The sequence below is a fragment of the Mauremys reevesii genome, linkage group 15 (genome assembly GCF_016161935.1).
Source record: "Mauremys reevesii isolate NIE-2019 linkage group 15, ASM1616193v1, whole genome shotgun sequence".
Classification (NCBI taxonomy): domain Eukaryota; kingdom Metazoa; phylum Chordata; order Testudines; family Geoemydidae; genus Mauremys; species Mauremys reevesii.
The window spans coordinates 15,033,286-15,052,719 of NC_052637.1; the positions used below are offsets into that span (position 1 = coordinate 15,033,286).

Below are 19,434 nucleotides of genomic sequence, written 5' to 3' on the forward strand. Positions count from 1 at the left end.
CTAGAGACCCTGCTGTCTGAATGGGACCGAGAGAAAGGTCAGTGTCTGGGCCAGCTACAAAATTAACATTATCCCCATAAACACGAGAGGGGGAAGTCTCACCTCTTCCTCTTTTCTCCCTCTAGAGACTCTGCGATCTGAGATGGAGAGACAGAAAGGTCAGTGTCCCGACCAGTTACGTTAGCTGTGGGGTTACCGTTATAAACACGATGGGGGGAATCTCATGTCTCTCCCTTTTCTCCCCCTAGAGACCCTGCAATCTGAGATGAAGAGACAGAAAGGTCAGTGTCTGGGACCAATGGGATCTGATGGGTTGAACATTTCATGTCATGTCAATCAAGTCAGCTCAGTCAAGCCAACTTAACTTAATCGAAAGTCCCATTTACTGCCAGTGGAGTCACAGTTTAACACCTTGAGCTCAATTTTAGCAGGTGGAGTTTGAATGAGTGATGGGGAACATCTCCATCTTGACACCAAAGCCCAAGCAGGGAGCTCAGGGCTGCTCACACTGACACAGATGGGCTCTATAGGATGAAGGGCCCATTTGTCCTAATAAACCCCACGGGAATTACAGAAATGGCATCTTGATCCCAGGGCCCTGAATACACCGGCCCAGTTCGGTCAGTCTCGTTGCTGGAGATGGTAGGTATGTCCACAGGCGTCAACTTTTGTCGGTGCCGGTGGGTGCTCATGCCCCTGCCCCCGGCCCCACCCCAACTCCGCCCCTCTGCCCCATTGGATCTCTCCTCAATCCCCAGCCCCGCCTCCTCACCCCAAGCATGCCGTGTTGCCCCTCCTCCCCCCTCCCTCCCAGGCTTTCTGTGTGAAACAGCTGTTTCATGATGCAAGCGCTGGGAGGGAGTGGGGAGAAGCAGGACCCAACGGCACGCTCAGGGGATGAGGCAGAGCAGAGGCGGAGGTAAGCTGGGGCGGGTGGGGGGGGGCGGGGAGCACCCACCAATTTTTCCCCGGAGTTGGCACCTATGGGTACGTCTACAGTGCAAAAAACCACCATGGCTGCAAGTCTCTGAGCCTGGGTCAACTGACTGCAGGGCTAAATCTAACGGTGTAGCCATTCCTACTCAGGCTGGAGCCCAGGCTCTGAGACCCTCCCCATGGTCGTGCTTCAGAGCCCAGGTGCCAGCCCGAGCAGGAACGTCTACACTGCTATTTTCAGCCCTGTAGTGTGATCTCTGCAAGCCCTAATCAGTGGCCCCAGGCTCAGACCCACTGTCACAAGGTTTTTTGCAATGTAGATTAATCCAGAGAGACTTGTCCAGTGTTTGATAGGATCCCTCACCTGGGAACCCTCTGTGTTCTGACCCTTCCATGCCCATGTAATATGGGGGGGGCGGGATTTCACCCTCAGTGATTCACCCACAACCTCAGTTCCAGCCTGCAGCGACTCTGCACAATAATCATACAGGTCTGGTCAATGCAGAGCAGTGTGTGTGTGGTTCTACATTAAATAAAACTGATTTTAAAGGTACACAATGTGTTTCTATTTTGCCCTCAAGATGTTACTACAGGGCAGAGTTAAGGTTGTTTAGATGCCTTAGCTGCATTTCTAGACTATAGATTTCTTTTATAATTTAACCATAATTTGTATTTTTATTTCCTGGGTGTATTTCCTTGTATTAATTTGTATTTCCTTGGTTTGGGAATAATTACAACATTCCTCCTGTAATGTGTTTTATCCTTAAGTTACAAGTATGTTCTCTCAGCCTTAGCTCCTCATGAATGTAGTTTTTATCTGGGAATTGCATTGTGCATTATAGCCCAGATCTATGAAGAAACTTAGTCACCTAAAGCCCAGGCATAGGCCTCTGAATCCCAGTTTTAGGGACTGTGATCCACAAAACCTCACTTGGCTGAAACCTACCCCTGTAGGTGCCTAAACTCATCCAGGGCATAAATCTCTGGTGTAAAAGTTCTCTCAATGTCTAAGTTTCTGCCCCTGGGCATGAGGATCACATGGATAACTTGCTGTAGACTTCTGGGCACCTAACTCCTACTTGTGCCCCTGGCAACACATAAACTTGAGAGGGGGAGCAGCTAGCTCACTCATGGGGCCTGATCCAATAGATGTGCTCAGAGGCCACCCAACAGCAACAGCACACTGCATGAGGTGGGGGATAGAGATCATAGAATCATAGAATCTCAGGGTTGGAAGAGACCTCAGGAGGTCATCTAGTCCAACCCCCTGCTCAAAGCAGGACCAATCCCAGACAGATTTTTGCCCCAGATCCCTAAATGGCCCCCTCAAGATACAGTGAAACTCCCTTGTACCATTTAGCCCGGGGGTTAGGGTACCCACTGGGGCTGTGGGAGACTCTGGTTCAAGTCCCCCATCTCTGCCAGATGAGGAGAAAGCATTTGAACAAGGATCTTCTACCTCACAGGAGAATGCTGTAATCACTGGGCTATGGGACATTCTGATGTGAGGCTCCCTCTGTCTCTTTTGTTCACGTTGTTACACTTTAATTAAATATTAACTCAGAATCACTCTATAACACCCCTCTGCCCTTCGGCCATCTTGTATGGAGTGTGGCCAGTGCCTTACTCTGTCTCACAGACACACTGCCTGGCTCCAGAAGAGGGCTCCTGGCTGTGGATTGCTAGCAGAGAAAGGAACCACCATCAGGAGAGGGGCGGAGCTTAGCACATACCCCTCTTGTCAGCCTCTCCCATTGGCTGGCTTACATGGCTCCTAACACACTGGGTTCTGTGGATCCCATTCTAAGGCACCTGCTTCTCCCCATTCATTGTATCGGGAGCTCTGAGATGCCTTTGGGGTTACACGAGTTCGCCAGGGTAAATCGCTGCAACCTGTTCACAGTGTGGGAGCCTTGTCTGTGCCCACCAGGGGAAACTCTCCCAAAGCTACTGGCTACAGGCAATACGAGGCGCTGTGCTCCGGGATCCATGAGCCCCGCTGTGTCTCTGCAGGCTATCAATTCACACCCCAGCTTTGTTACACTCGAGTGCCCAGTCCCCTGTCTCCTGCTGGACACCAGCAATGCACACCGATCTGCTGCCTCAGTGGAAGCAGTGCACTCCGCTTACCGGCTTCATCTTCATTCAACACACTCCTTTGCACCAGGCACTTAGACACATCTACAGTAAAACCAAACTGAAGTTTAATTAATAGAGTATCAGACGGAAACTCAAATAAAAGCAAGTGTAGATTTGGAAACATAAAGTTACAGGTATAAGAAACACAATCTATAGCCTATTCTTGTTAGCAGGTTATCCTGTCTGACAAGGTATTTCTCACCCCCGGTCAGTTCTACTCACACTGGCTGTGAGAAGGCTGGTGCAGGGAATGGAGTTACGAATTTCCAGCCTTTCACACAATGAGACTGAGGTTTTCAAAGCTGCCTCAGAGATCTGGATGCCCATTCAAATTCCTGTTTGAAACCTTGTTAAAACTTTGTTTTCATACTTTTGTTACTATAACTGTAACTCTTCTGCCCCTCTGAGCTGGCAGCAACAAGGGCTGGGTTCAGTATCCAGGGGGTCCGTTTCAATAACACAATGCAAAACTGGCTCGAGCCCCCACCCAGTGACCTGGGACAATTACATACCACCACCCCCGGGCGCCTCTAGGAGGCAATACTTCCCCTCTCGCAAGCACGGAGTCTGAGTGTAGCAAAATCCTTTTAATAAAGGAGGGAAACAATGCAGCATTACATTGGGGAAACACCACAAACAGGATTCATAACACAATTCATGAGCAAAAGACCCACCTCCAAGTAAGTTTGGCAATGTCCTTTTCCCCTCAGGGTCTTAAGTCCAAATCACCCCAAAGTCCAACAACCCCAAAAGTCTCTGTCTCTGATCAGTGCCACCCCAGAGTTCAAAAGTTCATCTACAGAGTTTCACACACCCCCAGCCTGGGTGGAAATGGGGGGGCACACAGGGTGTAAAGGGGCACCTTACATGGGCCAAGGCCAACTGCCCCGCCTCTCTGTGGAGATCTACTGCAGCCTTCACCATGAATGGCTCCGCTCTGCTCCACTCACTGTTCTGTGGGCCTCTCCAACCATCCCACATGCTGCTCCGCTCCACCAGCTGCTCCACTCCACTAGCCATCCCATGAATCACTCCAGCTGTCCCCACAAACTGCTCAGCTCTACTCTGCTGTGCTCACCACTCCAACCATCCTTCAGACTGCTCTGCCAGCCCCTTAGCAATATATTTTCAGGCTCTCCCCACTAGTTAACACAGCACTCAGTGATTTCAGCTCAGTAATTTTAGCTCTTTTAGTGGTTTCAGCTTGTAGTAGGGGAACCCCAGTGCTGGTGCACCATTGGCCCAAAGTGAATTCAGCACAGCAGTCTCTAGTTAGATTCATGATTCAGTGAGTGGTACATAGTTGGTGGTGAGACCCTCTGTCATAAAACAGGTTCATAGTCCCTCATTCACATAATCAGGGTAACAACACTTTATTCCTCCTATCCCAATAACCAAGAAATTGGGCATCACACAGCTGTCAAAGTGACTATTTTGGGCTGCCGTGGACTCATGCTAGGCGGGGTGGGTGTGCCTATGCAAACAAGTTCAGCCCCCTAAGTTCTTTTCCATACTCACCATAATTCACCACCAAATGTCAGGGTAGAGCTCATCCTGACTCTGCTTACATCACATTAGTTTATAGGCGACTTTCAGAAAACCCTGAACTTCAAGATAACAGCTTTTACATGGGGATAGCTCTCTAGGTATCTGTAATGAACCGTCCCTTAGATGTATAGTCACTAATGCCCCAATTCAGCTAACTACTTACATATCCGCTTAATTTCTTTGCTGAATGGAGGCTTAAAACAGGGAGGAGAACCCAGGAGTGGTCAGAGTAAATCAAAGCAGGGCCCCCGAGCCTGTGAGCCTGTCTGGGACAGTGGCTAGTACCAGCTGGTTCAGAGGATGTTGCAAGAGACCCCCTAGAGGCCAGTGATGGAAAATCTGCCTCCAGCCAAAGTGTCGTCCTAGCTCCCCTCACTCAGAGGTCGACTTAGGCCCTGAGGCAGGAGGGTTTGTCTCCTTCCCAAAGTTCTCCTTCCATTTCAGCTAAACAGATGAACTTCCCCACCTAACTGACTCCCACAACCAACCCCAGCCACCAATTTGCCACCTGTGACTCCTTCCTCTACACCCCCCCACCCGCCCCATGTCACTCTGCACAGGATCTCACTGGTTCTTTACAGAGAAAATGCACAAGATCAAACATGACCTCACCCCTCCATCCCTTCCAAAGTTACACCTTTTCTCTCCTGCTCCAAACCCTCCAGCTGCTCCCGCACCCATCCCTTGACCCTCGCTCACATCCCTCATGCACCCTTCTCTTTAACTAACCTCCCCCTCTCCTCTGACCCTTCCCCTCTCCATACCAATGTGGCTTTGTGCCAGCCAGGGGCTGTCCCGCCAGCCTGTGCCCCACAAACACTCTCCAGCCACAGGGTCTCAAGGCCCTTCCCTCCCAGCCTTGGTTTTATTTCTTCAAAACTGTTTAACACAAGTTCAGTATATCAGTCATGTCCTTTCCCCTGAGGTGGACTCTTCTGCAGAGGCCTGGCCCCTCCCTGGAGGATCGCACCCCACAGGCCATCTGCCTGACAATCAGACATGAACAGAGCTCTTTTCCCTGTCCTAAAGTGTCCTGCAGGTGTCTTCCTGCTTCCTGAAGCTCTCCTTAGCTGAGGGACTTGCTGGCCAGGCCTTTATGAGGACCAGGACATCTTTAAGCCGTCACCTGATCCCTGGCCTTAACATCAGCTGATTAGTCACAGGGTGGGGCTGGGCTCAACTCCCCTTAAAAGACCAGACACCCTGTGACACTTAGTCTCTCCCATCTTCACACTTTCCATTCCCGACCCCAATTCCCTGTCTACTAATTGCCCCTTCTGCCTTCCATCTCTGAGCTCAGTGAACGCTCTGTATACAATCGCTGTCTGGAGTTCCTCTCCTCCAATTCTATCCTAGACCTGCTCCAGTCCGTCTTCTGTCCCCTGCATTCCCCTGAAACCACTCTTTAAAAAGTCTCCAATGACCTTCCTGGCCAGATCCTATGGCTTCTGCGTGATCCTCATCCTCCTTGTTCTAGCTTCATGCTCCTCCTTCTGACACCACTAACCACTCCTGTCTCCATTAAATCCTTGGCTTTCACAGCTCCATCCTCTTCCAGTTCTCATCCTGCCTCTCTAATTGCTTCTTCAGTGTCTGTTTTGTTGGACCAGTCTCTTCCTGTCTTTCTCTTTCAGAGAACACTCCCCAGAGCCCAGTGCTTGGCCCCCTGCTCTCCTCTCTCCACACTCTGCCTCTAGTAGCTCTTACCTACATGCATAGCTTCAGATACAACCTCTGTGCCAATGTCTCTCAAATTCCCTCTCCACTAAAGACTGTTCCCACATCTCGGCCTGTCTGACATCTCCTCATCAATGTCCAGAGGGCAATTTAGGTTCAACAGCTGAGTGTTTAATCTCTTCTGCACCCCTCAGAGCCCTCCACGCTTCCTAGTTTCTTCATCTCTTTTGATAATACCATGAGCCCTCTCAGAGGCAGGGAACTGAGGCTGCCCTCCCTGCCTTCCTCTCTGCCTCCCATCCACACTGGGCCCCACCAGAGCAAGGTACCAGGGTGTCTGCCCCTCCTGTGGGCCAGACATTGTAGCTCTGAGGTGAGGTGTGAGGCCTGAGCTGGCTGTAGGGAGCCCAGAGCAGAGTGGGAGGCTTGGGGTCTGAGCCCTGCTCGAAGTGGCTCCTTATGGGAGGGGACCAGGGCTATTTCCCCTGCCCTGGCTGGGAGAACCACTCCGTGATGTTGGCCTGGGCTGGGAGTTGGGCAGGTGGGCCAGGGACTGTCGCTTTGTTAGATGCAGTTTGTGTGGACAGAAGGGGACAGTGGGTGCATATGGGAGCCATAGAAGAGGCTGTTGTTTTAGTTGTGGCAGGATCTAATGAGGGCCTGAGAGAGAGATTGTGCTGCAGGGATGGAGAGAAAAGGGCAGATACTGGAGATAACACTCAAGAGGCAGCAGCAGTGTTTGGAAATGACCTGAGTGTGCAGAGGGAGGAACCAAAAATAACCACAAGGCTGTGGGCACTGAGATTTGACCAGGGCGATCACTAGGGAGCCCAGTGACAGTGGTCTGAGTGGAGCGGGAAGTCAGACTGGAAGGGATCTAGGACAGCTGGAGACACAAGCAGTGTTTGCAGCCTGGGTTCACTGAGTTCAGAGACAAAAGGGAAGAGCGAGATGGGGCAGCAGTTAGAGGGATGGGTGGGGAAGAGGAGGAGGTTTGTGGGTAAAGTTAGACCAGGGCATAAATATTGCAGGGTCAGGCCCTGAGACTGTAAACTCTTTGGAGTAGGGATTGTGTCTTCTTATAGTCTGGAGTGTGTGCATACAGGTCCTAGTGCTGTGGGGCCTGGCCCTGAGGGTGTGTGCATAGGTCCTAGCACAGTGGGGCCCTGCTCTGAATGTGACCTCTAGATGCAATTGGAATGCAAATAATAATGTGCAGTGGGGCAGGAGACTGGCCAGGGGATATGGAGGTATGGCATTGGGCGGGGCTTAAAGGTAGGTTTGCCAACCCTCCAGGATTGGCCTGGAGTCTCCAGGAAATAAAGCGCCTGTGTGTGTCTGTTCAGAGGATGAGGGCTGAAGAGGGGCAGGTGGGGAGGGTTTTGGGGATCAATATGGGAGGGACAGAGAGTCGTGATGTGGAGCCAGGAAGCCCTGCTCTCTGGTCCAGGTTTACCTGTGCAGTGTCTGAGGTGTATACATGTAACAGCTGGGGCAGGACAGGTTGGGTCCCTGCCTCCATAAGAGGCTGGCTGCATTACGTTTTGTTAACTCCCAATGTCTTTTACTTTCCAGCGGAATATGAGGCCGTGAAAGGTATGTGTGTTTTTACTAGTTTTGATTATGGTTTAATTTGGAGAAGGAACACACAGAGCTGTGAGAGCAAAGAAATGTTAGTGTAAAAAATTAATGTGTTACTGTTACAGGTAATATACATGACAATGGGAAATTCTGATATTACCCAGAAATAATGGATGGAAAATTTGTGGTATTGAAATATGAATATTAGCTACAGTTGCCAGTGGCACAAAACCATACACCCTTGCCCCGCCCTCTTCCCTGCCTATTCCCCTAGGCCATGCTGGGGCAAGGATTTGGTGGTGGGAGGGGGTGATGGCTCCAGCTGGGGGTGCTGGCTCTGGGGAGGGGCCAGGGATGAGGGGTTTGGAGTGCAGGAGGGGGTCCGGGCTGGAGCCGAGGGGGTTGAAGTGTGGAAGTGAGCTCAAGGTTAGAGCAGGGGTTGGGGTGTGGGAGGGGGTGTGGGCTCCAGGAGGGAGTTTGGATGCTGGTGGGAGCTCAGGTCTGGGGCAGCAGTTTGGGGTGTGGGCTCTGGGAGGGAGTTAGGGTGCAGGAGAGGGTTCTGACCTGGGGCCGGGGGTTGGGGTGCTGGAGAGGGTTTGGGGTGCGGGCTCCAACCTGGCAGTGCTTACCTCAGGCAGCTCCCAGTCAGCGGGGCTCCCTGCCTGCACTGGCTCTGCATAGCTCCTGGAAGCAGCCAGCATGTCCGGCTCCTAGGCGCAGGGTCAGCCAGGTGCCTCAGCGCTCGCAGGCACTGCCCCCGCAGCTCAAACTGGCCCTGGTTGCCGGCCAATGGGAGCTGTGGAGCTGCCACTCAGGGCAGGGGCAGTGCTCAGAGCTTCCCTGATCAGCCCTGTGCCTAGAGGCCTCAGGGACACGCTGGCTGCTTCCAGGAGTCCCACGGAGCCAGGGCAGGCATGGAGCCTGCCTTAGCCCTGCTGCACTGCCGACTGGACTTTTAACAGCCCGGGCAGCAGTGCTGACCGGAGCCGCCAGGGCCTCTTTTCAACCAGGTGTTCCAGTCAAAAACCAGACACCTGGCAACCCTAATATTAACAGTTTTATTTTTCACATTAACCTTGGAAATACAGTCTTAAACACAAACAAACACACTTCCCTTACTGACTAACAGACGTATTGGAGCATGAGCTTTCGTGGGTGAATACCCACTTCGTTGGATGTCATGCATCTGATGAAGTGGGTATTCACCCACGAAAGCTCATGCTCCAATACGTCTGTTAATCTATAAGATGCCACAGGACTCTTTGCTGCTTTTACAGATCCAGACTAACATGGCTACCCCTCTGATACTTGACTTCCTTTATTGACACCAGAGACGCCCTGTAACGAGAACAATAATTAGTTTACATGAATAGGGTCCACCCTGAGAACTCTCCATGGATGTTCTCCCGCATACATAGGTTTCCTTGGAGCAGGATCGAGCCCTCTGAGCCCTACTGGTTTCCACACACCACACACAGCAGCTGTAGGATCAGGCACATGGGTCTGATCCCACTGAAGCCGGCAGGAGTTGTAGGCGCTCAGCACCCCTTGGGGTCACCAGCATCACCCAGATGATGGAGACACTTATGAAGGAAGAGTTCTCTGAGCTGCAGGCCCAGGTTCACTGCTGGGCCAGGAACTTGCTCAAGGTGGGGGGCGGGAGCAGGGTGGGAGCTGGTTCTGGCTCTCAGGCTGCCCCAGGGGCTGTTTTGATTCACTCCAGCTGGCCGTGATCCCTGAGAATTGGTGATGTGCCCTGCCCTGCCCCAGCACACACCCCAGCCCCTCAGCCCCAGCCCTGACATGTCCCCTACACCAGGATGAGGGGGGCAATTGGCACAGGAGACAGTTACATTGTTTTACCCCAGCTGGGCTCTCCCTACGCCAGGGAAATCCTCTGATGTTCAGGGCCTGGTCCCAGCCAGTCTGCACCATCCCAGCACACAGTGACCAGAGCAGGGAGTGAACCAGGCCCTTTATCTGCCCTCCCCCGATTCACATGAGTGATCCCCATAGGTGCGGCCCCATTGCTTTCTTGGGGGAGGTTTTGTGGGATCAGGTGCGATAAAGGAGAAGCCCTAACTACTGATTAGGAGCCCAATCCTGCTGTCCTTACTCAGGCAAAATTCCCACTGAGGCCAATGTACTGTGGATTTAGAACTGGACACTTTTGTTACTGAGAATCTCTCCTATTGATTCATTTATGTTCTTTTCCCCCTTTTCTCCCCTCTCATTCCCATGGACCCTCTGGCAGAACTGGGTAAGTTCAGTGTCATTTGTTTTTCACAGTGTGACTTGTTGAGTCTGTGACTTGCTGAGGCTGCATTTCGTTTGTGTAAATTCTCATGTCTGATTATTTCAGGACTCTCCAGAGCCCGAGGATACGCAGGTAACTAACACTGATACTGCCGCAGTCCCTCTCAGTCCCATTCCCCTGGAATACGCTGTCCCTGCTCAGTCCTCTTACAGCTCTCACAGTAACTAAGGGGTCGGGCAAAATGTCATTGTCATGGAACAGGTCCTCAAGAAATCAATCCTGAACCACTTAAAGGAGGGGAAAGTGATCAGGAACAGTCAGCATGGATTCACCAAGGGCAAGTCATGCCTGACTAACCTAATTGCCTTCTATGACGAGATAACCGGCTCTGTGGATGAGGGGAAAGCAGTGGATGTACTATTTCTGGATTTTAGCAAAGCTTTTGATACAGTCTCCCACAGTATTCTTGCCAGCAAGTTAAAGAAGTCTGGGCTGGATGAATGGATGGTAAGGTGGATAGAAAACTGGCTAGATGGTCGGGCTCAACGGGTAGTGATCAATGGTTCCATGTCTAGTTGGCAGCCGGTATCAAGTGGAGTGCCCCAAGGGTCGGTGCTGGGGCCGGTTTTGTTCAATATCTTCATTAACGATCTGGAGGATGGTGTGGACTGCACCCTCAGCAAGTTTGCAGATGACACTAAACTGGGAGGAGTGGTTGATACGCTGGAGGGTAGGGATAGGATACAGAGGGACCTAGACACATTAGAGGATTGGGCCAAAAGAAATATGATGAGGTTCAACAAGGACAAGTGCAGAGTCCTGCACTTAGGACGGAAGAATCCCATGCACTGCTACAGACTAGGGACCGAATGGCTGGGTAGCAGTTCTGCAGAAAAGGACCTAGGGGTTACGGTGGACGAAAAGCTGAATATGAGTCAACAGTGTGCCCTTGTTGCCAAGAAGGCTAATGGCATTTTGGGTTGTATAAGTAAGGGGCATTTCCAGCAGATCAAGGGATGTGATCATTCCCCTCTACTCAGCACTGGTGAGGCCTCATTTGGAGTACTGTGTCCAGTTTTGGGCCCCACACTACAAGAAGGATGTGGATAAATTGGAGAGAGTCCAGCGGAGGGCAACAAAAATGATTAGGGGGCTGGAGCACATGACTTATGAGGAGAGGCTGAGGGAACTGGGATTGTTTAGTCTGCAGAAGAGAAGAATGAGGGGGGATTTGATAGCTGCTTTCAACTACCTGAAAGGGGGTTCCAAAGAGGATGGATCTGGACTGTTCTCAGTGGTAGAAGATGACAGAACAAGGAGTAATGGTCTCAAGTTGCAGAAGGGGAGGTTTAGGTTGGATATTTGGAAAAACTTTTTCACTAGTAGGGTGGTGAAGAACTGGAATGGGTTACCTAAGGAGGTAGTGGAATCTCCTTCCTTAGAGGTTTTTAAGGTCAGGCTTGACAAAGCCCTGGCTGGGATGATTTAGTTGGGTTTGGTCCTGCTTTGAGTAGGGGGTTGGACTAGATGACCTCCTGAGGTCCCTTCCAACCCTGAGATTCTATGATTCTATGAAAGTTAGAGAGAGAGAATAGAGAATACACACACACACACATTCACTCATGGTACCTGCTGTGACGGGGAAGCTGGTGCCACAGGCAATTGTTTATCTGCTCTCTGTGGCTATGTTATAGCCTCTAGTCAATTGATTATTTATTTCACTGCTCACCATTTTTTGGCAGAAACATCCAGCTGATGAGCTTATCCAGCCGATGAGCTTATCCAGCCCTGCTGGATGCAGTGCAGAGAGTGGGGGGAGGGCAGAGGCTCTAGAAGGGTTGCTGGGGTGAGGAACAAGGAATCCAAACCTCCTCTCCCCGCACTGAGGTCTTCTTGGTGTGGGGAATTCACAGGGAAGAACCCAGCATGGCTAGTGTGGAATCGCTGTTCTGCACCCTAATAGTGAGGGTGTGAATTTAAAGCTATTTCGCACTAACTCCCCATGTGGACACTATTATTCTGCACTCAGTCTGCAGCAGGGGGTGAGGGCACTCAGTTCCAATGGGGATTAACCCAAAGCAGACACGGGCACTCTTAGCATGGAATCAGAGTGTCCGCACAGGCAGTCAGTGCTGACTAGCTGTTCTGCACTAGCTATTCAGGGCTTTTCCCTGTGTAGACAAACACTTAAAGTTACTTCCAAGAGAAATAGGAGAAGCATCCCCACCCTCCTCTCACCTGGACCACAAGCCCTGACTGTCCCTTGCTCAGCTGTCCACACTCCAGACCCCCATGACAACTCCACACCCCAGGTGCAGGCTTCAATAGGAACATCTGCAGCACCTGGGAAATCTGAGGGCAGCATTAAACAAATAGAATTTCTTATTGAGTTAAAGGCTGGATTCTGCCACCCTGGTGCAATGGGACTCGAAGGGCTGCCCAGCGTGAATCAGTGGGGCACAATCTGACCCTGAACTCACGGATATTATTTGCAGTGCAGGACAGCCTGGAGTTTCCGGCCACACTCAGGGCCCTGGTGCCGGGAGCTGTAAAACATGTAACAGACCGTCCCTGCCCCAAAGAGCTTCCAGTCTGAACAGACCAGATGGACACAGGGTGGGGGAAGGAAGGACGATTATCATGGATGGCACATGAGCCCCCTTTGGGGAAGCTAGCCACGAAGCCCAGCCCCTTCTGCCACGTGCCCCATCTCCCTCAACTCTCAACTGGAGCCCCATATATCAGCTCCCCCCTGTCAACCAGTGCCCTGAATGCGCCCCCCACCCCCATTCCCCGTAGTGGCCTGATCAAACCGTCCTGAGCCACTGGCCTGCACCAGCACCATACCCCCCCAGTGCCAGGTCACCAGCTGGCCTCCACACTGTCCCCAGCACCGGGTTGTTAGCCTCAGGCCAGCGGCAAAGCTGAGCTCCCGCCGGCTTGGGCAATGGCTTGAGGGAGAGCACAGAACATGAGTGGGGCCAGAGCCTGGCCTATTTTACCCACCACCCATGACGATTATCCCCATTTCATAGCTGGGGAATTGAAACACAGAGAGACTCAGTGACTTGTCCAAGGTGACACGGGCAGCCTGTGGTGAAGCTGGGCCTAGATCTGCTGGTTCCTAGGACAGCACTTTAATCCTGAAGGGAGTTTGTTCGGGTAGAGGGGGAGCTGGTGGGAGAAGGGAACAAAGTGAGCATGAGGGTGAGTGGGGCTGGTAGTGGGGGAGCAGCAGGGGGTGAGGGGTTAGCAGGGCAGAGCTTGGGAGGGGAGCAGAAGGAGTGGAGCCACTGAAGGGGATGGCAGTGGGTGTGAGGCATCCAGGGTGGTGAGGAGGACGAATTGTGTGGCAACCATCAGAACAGAATCGCAGAGCAAGGCAAGAGTCAGGGAGGCCAGATGCTCTTTCCAGGCACCAACCTAGGCTCAGGTTCAATTCATCCCTGCTCCCCTCCTCACCTCTGCTCCCCTCCCCCTCGCTGCCCCCAGCCCAGTGCAGTCTGTGTCCACTGGGCCTGGTCACAGATGGCTCTGGGCCATTTCATGCCTCTGAGCCTGTAGGGATCCCAAGCCTCCCATCATCATCCCCCTCCCACACTCCCTCAGCTGGCTCAGGGTGGCCCTGCAAACACCCCACCTCAGCTTACCCTCTTCACACTCCACATTACTCCACGCAGTCCAAAAAGTCTGAGACAAAAGTCCCCTGCTGAGGTCTGTTTTTAGTTCACGTAAACCCCAAAATAAAATCTTTTCTTTTGCTCTGCTCCAGCCCTGGCTCTCACTCCAGCTCCTCACTCTTGAGTCAGGAGTCCCTCAGCTCCCCCATTCCCAGAGCCGGGCTTGGTTCTGTCTTTCTCATGGAATGAGGAGCCCCCAGCCCTTCTTCCTGGAGCTGAGCTTGGTTCAATCTCCCTGGTGGAATCAGGAGCCCCCAGAGCTGGGTTCAGGTCAGGCTGCACCTTTATTCCCTGCAGCTCTCAGCTTTAGGGCTCTGTCCTGCTGTAGCTGCTGTGGACTGTCACTGTCACCTCTGGGGGCTCTTCCCCTTAGGGGAACCCCTCTCTCTGGGGGCATCCCCTCCTGGCTTCTTGCTCTGGGAGCTCTCCTGGGAGCTCCTCTTCTCAGCAGCTTCCTGTCTCTAGGACCCTTCAGCTGAGCCCTGGTAACCCTTTATCAGGATCATTAGCTGTTTGGCTGCCAACCAGCCACCTAGGGATTTAATTACTTCCAGGTGGGGCTGGGTTGGTGGGTTCTCCCTTACAGGAGCCTGTCATAGGTAGGCTGGTCCCCGACCCTCCTTAAAGGGCCAGCCCCCCGTGACATCCCTTCCCCCCACAAAGCCAGACTGTATCTAAAGGAAGGCTTGACCATAGCTCACACTTGGTTATTGTCTGCACCCAGAGGGGCACTTCCTGCCCTGCTGCCGCAAGGAAATCTGCAAGGCCCTTGGCCATATCTTTATTCTCATCACTGAAGTATAAAGAGACCAGGAGTTGTGTCCCCAACGTTCTATGTAGCTCATGTGACAGGCAAAATCGCCCATAGTCTGCAGCGTGACATAGTTCAGAACTTATACCCCCTGTAAGGGCATCTCTGCACTGCAAACTTAAGTCAACCTATGTCAGGTCGCCTTACGGCCACGGCAGTAATTACTGGGGTGGCTGTTCACACTGCCCTCCTTCTCTCAGCTGTGCTCAGCTCCCCGCCAGGAGTCCAGCTGCCCCACAGGGATCTTGGGCAGCCACCCAAGCTTCTCACCTCCCTTAGCAGGGAGCTAGGATGGAGGCATCTGGGCTTCAGCTGAAGCCCACCATGGGCCTGGGCTTTCTTGATAATTTCACAGAGCCATGAAATTAACGACAGCCAACAGCTGACATAAGGCAGTGTCTACACCAACACTGCATCACCCTAACTACACCGACATTAGTCCTATGCCTCTTGTGCAGGTGGAGTTATTATGTCGGTGTAGTACAGCACTTACGTCAGTGGGAACAAGGCTGTCGTGTGTACACTGACATAATTAGGTCAGCATAAGATGCCTTGCATAAGACTGACTCTGTGGTGTAGACCAAACCTAAGTCAGGCCCTCTGGTTATCGGAGAGATAGTCAATAGCACTGACCTTTCACCACTGGTGTCATTCTCCTGTGTCAGATATTGATTGGCCACAGCGATTCCCTCCATGCCAGATACACACCAGCTGTGTTCAGTGTAAGGTCAATTAATGCTCTGCCAGCTCTGACTGAGGAGTGTTTAAAAAGAGTATTTAGCACACAGCAGCACCTAGTGGCTGAACAGTATAATACAGTTTAGCATTCCATTACATCTCCCCCTTTAAATCCTACATTCCTACCATTTACAGTATTTACACAGTCACACTGTATTTGGGGTGCAGTACGGATCCGTCTGTCAGGTGTCTCTGAATGGCACTGGTCTTCTAATTACATGACCCGAATATGTAACAGATTGGTCCTTTGCGTGTTCATTAGTTGCAGTGACTGACTGTGGTTGGTTTGGAATCCTGGAGTCTTCTTACTCTGCCTCCACCATCTGTAGAGTTTGCTCTGTCGATTGTTCTTTTTGAGAAACAAACTGTAGATACTGATAGTTTCTGCTGAGCTCTCCTCTGTCAGTCTCGACCACATACAACCTGGACGCTGGATTATTTTTCTTTACGACAGCTGGAGTATTCCATCCAGTTTGACACAAACACCATCACCAGATTCTAGATCTGGTAGGTCTCTGAGTGATGACTGTTGTAAAAGTGTTCCTAAGCTCTTTTTGCCTTTTTATCTGATTTGGCAACTCCCTACGTTGGGAGGGCAGTTCTGAGTTGTCTTCTCATCAGGAGTTGTGCTGCACTGTATCCAAGAGCTGCTATTGGTGTTGATCTGTAACTCAGAAGAGCAAAGAATGGTTCTTTCTGCTGTAGGATATTCTTGGACAGTGGAGTCGCATCATAGGTGCTGTGATAGACCCAGGCCAGTTGGGTACAGCAGAATAGCAGAAGGCAGATATACTGGCCATTGGATTAACAGTTTTCTGTTCCCTGACTGACCAGAGCAGGGGCTGCTCCAGGCTAATGAGAACACCTGACTCTAATTAACCTGCAAAGAGTCAGGTGAGGCCATTAAGTTAATGTGACCACCTGACTCTAATTAAGGCGCTGCTGATACTATAAAAAGGGCTCACTCCAGTCAGGCAGGAGGGAGCCAGAGGACAGGAAGTGCAGCTGAAGGGCTGGTTAATGAAGACACCCTCAAACCATCATTAAGGGAGCCCTAAGGTAAGGGTGAAGCAGGGAGAAGCAGGAGAGCTGTGGGGAAGTGGCCCAGGGAAATGTAGCAACTCTGGCAGTGAAAGGTTGGCTGCCAACAGCTGCTACCATTAGGGTCCCTGGGCCGGAACCCGGAGTAGAGGGCGGGCCCGAGTTCCCCCCAACCCACCACTACAGGAACATCTCCTGAGAGGGGAAGTCAGGCCCCTGTCAGGACAGGAGGCTAAACACAGACTGTGGGAGTTCTCTCACCAACCTCCTTGCAGGTCTATGATGAAAAGGGCTCAGTAGACAGTAACCCTGGCCCTAGAGAGAGAAGGGCTATGTGGAGGGTCACAGTGAGCCACTGAGGCTAGCATAAACCGCCTAGAAGTGCAGGACCCATGGGAGCAAGGTCAGAGCTCTACCACAGTGCATTTAACTTATGTGATTTTAACTATATGTGCTCGGCAAAACAAAACAAAACAAGAAAAATAACAATTTAAATATTGTACCTGTAGTGCGTGTGAGTCCGCTTGCCATTCCACTCAATGAGCATTTGATTATACGCGATTTTCGCCTTACGTGCTGACTTTAGAACATAACCCCCGTGTAAGATGCGACTCCCCTGTACAGCTCTTTCAGCTTCTCCATTCGCTTGTGAGTAATATGGGCTGCTAGTAATATGAGGAAGACCATATTTTATTTGGATAAGTTAAATTCTGCTGCAGTGAATTGTGGTCCATGCTCTGTCACAAGTTCTTCTGGAACCCTGAAATGATCAAAAATGCGCTTCAGTTGCTCAATAACACTGTGATGTGTTACGTCTTTCAAGTACACGATTTCTATATACCTGGAAAAATAATCCACAACTACCAAGTAATGTCTCCTGAATTCACATAAATCTGCAGCGAGTCTCTTCCAAGGTCTCTTTCATTCAGACTAGCTCCTTCTTTGCATCATTAATTGTTACTGGCCATATCTTTTTCCCTGCAGCCTTCAGCAAAGGAGCTCTGGGAGCCCATTCTGGATCCTCCTCCGCCCACATGACTGTGTGCAATGTTCTCAGCTGGAAAAGCACCTGCCTGCTCCTCTCCTGGCGGGACGTCTTTTCCTTTCGGATGGACTTCTTTATAGCCCAGCTTTGGTTCATGCTTTGTGTTGCTTTTCCAGGCCTCTGTGAGGGAGAGGTCCCTTGTCTCTTCCCTTCTTGTTTCAGCTTCATCTTGGATGTAGGGTGACCAGATGTCCTGATTTTATAGGGACAGTCCCAATATTTGGGGCCTTTTCTTATAAAGATGCCTATTGCCCCCCACCCTCTGTCCCAATTTTTTACATTTGCTATCTGGTCACCCTACTTGGATGTGTGTTTTTATGTTATTAACATGGTTGCTTTTCCCTTTAGCAACCGGAATCCCCACCTCAGACAGCCCATCTTTCACCCGATGGTCCTGTACCACTGCATCCACCACAGCACTGACCTTGTCTCCAGCTGGCTGGCATAGCTCACTGCTCGGCTGCTCTGTTTTCTGGAGAGGACTCATCTTCTCTCTCTGGCATAACATGATCTCTTTCCATAAGGGCTCTCCTGCTTCATATGTATCTCAGAACTGGGCTTCATTCCACACTTGATCTTAAACTGATTCTGGAGCATTGTCAGCTCCTTCTGCACCAACAAACACTGCTGTTCCCTGGTTACTTTCCAGTGCTGAGACTGGATAGCTCCTGCTCCTGCTGAATGGCTTGGGCTGAGATTCAGTCCCTTGGGCAGCGTATCTCATGTGGCCAAGGTAGCACAGGTGGCAGCTTCAGCTACTGCCTGAGTACAAACCTGCCCAGCCCCCTTGGTACGTACTCAGGCAGCTGGCCCGAGCTGCCCACACTACCCTGGCTATAGTGTTACCTTCAGTGTGCTAGCCTGAGCAGAGCTAGTGCAGGTATGTCTACATGAGCTGGGAATCTCCCCTCCCAGCTCAGATGCAGATACCCTCAGTTTCACCTTCTCCAACTTTCTTCCTTCTGACCAGCCTGGCAGGCTATTGTGTCCCAGCAAACCCTGCTCTAGTTTTCCAGCCACACCACTCAGATCCTGCAGCCCTTTCTGGGCCCCTCCTTCGCAAGGCCTAGAGCTTGTTCAAGCCCTTCCCATTTTGGCTCCTGGGTAACTTTCCTCTTCCATGGCTCATTTTCTACCTTGGCTGCCTTGAGACTGTTGTTCCCCATCTCCCTGTTGCTTTGCTCATCCCTTGGCTGAACTATTCCAGTCTCCAGGTGCTGCTTCTACTCTAGGGCCAGGGCTCCTTGACCAGGGATATTGGCAATTCCAACTGCCACTTCCTCCCTGTGGGATGGTGCCTGGCGCCTGGTGCATTCAGCAGCTGTGAGTTTCTTCTGAATATAGATAATCACACCAGTCCTTGGCTCATGCGGATGCTGGAGCTTTATCTCCAATGGCTGGGCTTCTTGGGAGCTAGAGCAGAATTTCTTCTGCCAAATGCCCTATTCCTTTTTCAGTGCATTGACTCATTTGCTGTTCACTAGCCCTGTCAGAGCTCTAGTCACACCCCTCTCCTGGGACCACAAGAAATGCTGAATCACATTTAGCTTCTGCCCCAGCTCCCCTGGCCCAGAGAGCCGGCTGTCCACTAGAGCTGCTGGTTGGATCATTTTCCAAGGGAGTCCTTTCAGGTTCTTGGGGGAAGCTGCTCAAACACCCCCAAATCCCAAGCTTTGATTCTGGGAGGGAGGCTAAGGTATCCCTGGTAAGCAGAGGCCTCTCCCTCTGATGCTTATACCCCAGAGCCTGCTTTCTTAGTGACCCATTTTACCCAGTACTAGAAACTCTTCCTACCCCATAGCAACATCCCCTCTGCCCAAAAGCCAAGGTTCTTGCAGAGCAGCATCTTTTTACATGTCCCCTTTCCCTGCACTCAAAAGAAATTAACCCTTGTGGGGGGTCACTTTTCCCAGCCCAAAATGGAGTTCCCACAGTCCTGGGCCTGACTTCCCCATGGCAGGTGTCTTTAGTGACCTGGGAC

The 19,434-nt window shown here is 51.4% G+C and overlaps 1 protein-coding gene across 1 annotated transcript in view; it reads left to right on the forward strand.

Annotated features, from left to right (window-relative positions):
• Positions 1–19,434, forward strand: part of LOC120383108 (butyrophilin subfamily 1 member A1-like) — a 52,756-nt gene that overhangs the window by 27,797 nt on the left and 5,525 nt on the right. The window contains exons 5-8 of the mRNA XM_039500734.1: positions 5–37; positions 7,876–7,896; positions 10,136–10,141; positions 10,244–10,270. Of these exons, the coding sequence (XP_039356668.1) occupies positions 5–37; positions 7,876–7,896; positions 10,136–10,141; positions 10,244–10,270 (87 nt within the window). The remainder of the gene's footprint in view (positions 1–4; positions 38–7,875; positions 7,897–10,135; positions 10,142–10,243; positions 10,271–19,434) is intronic.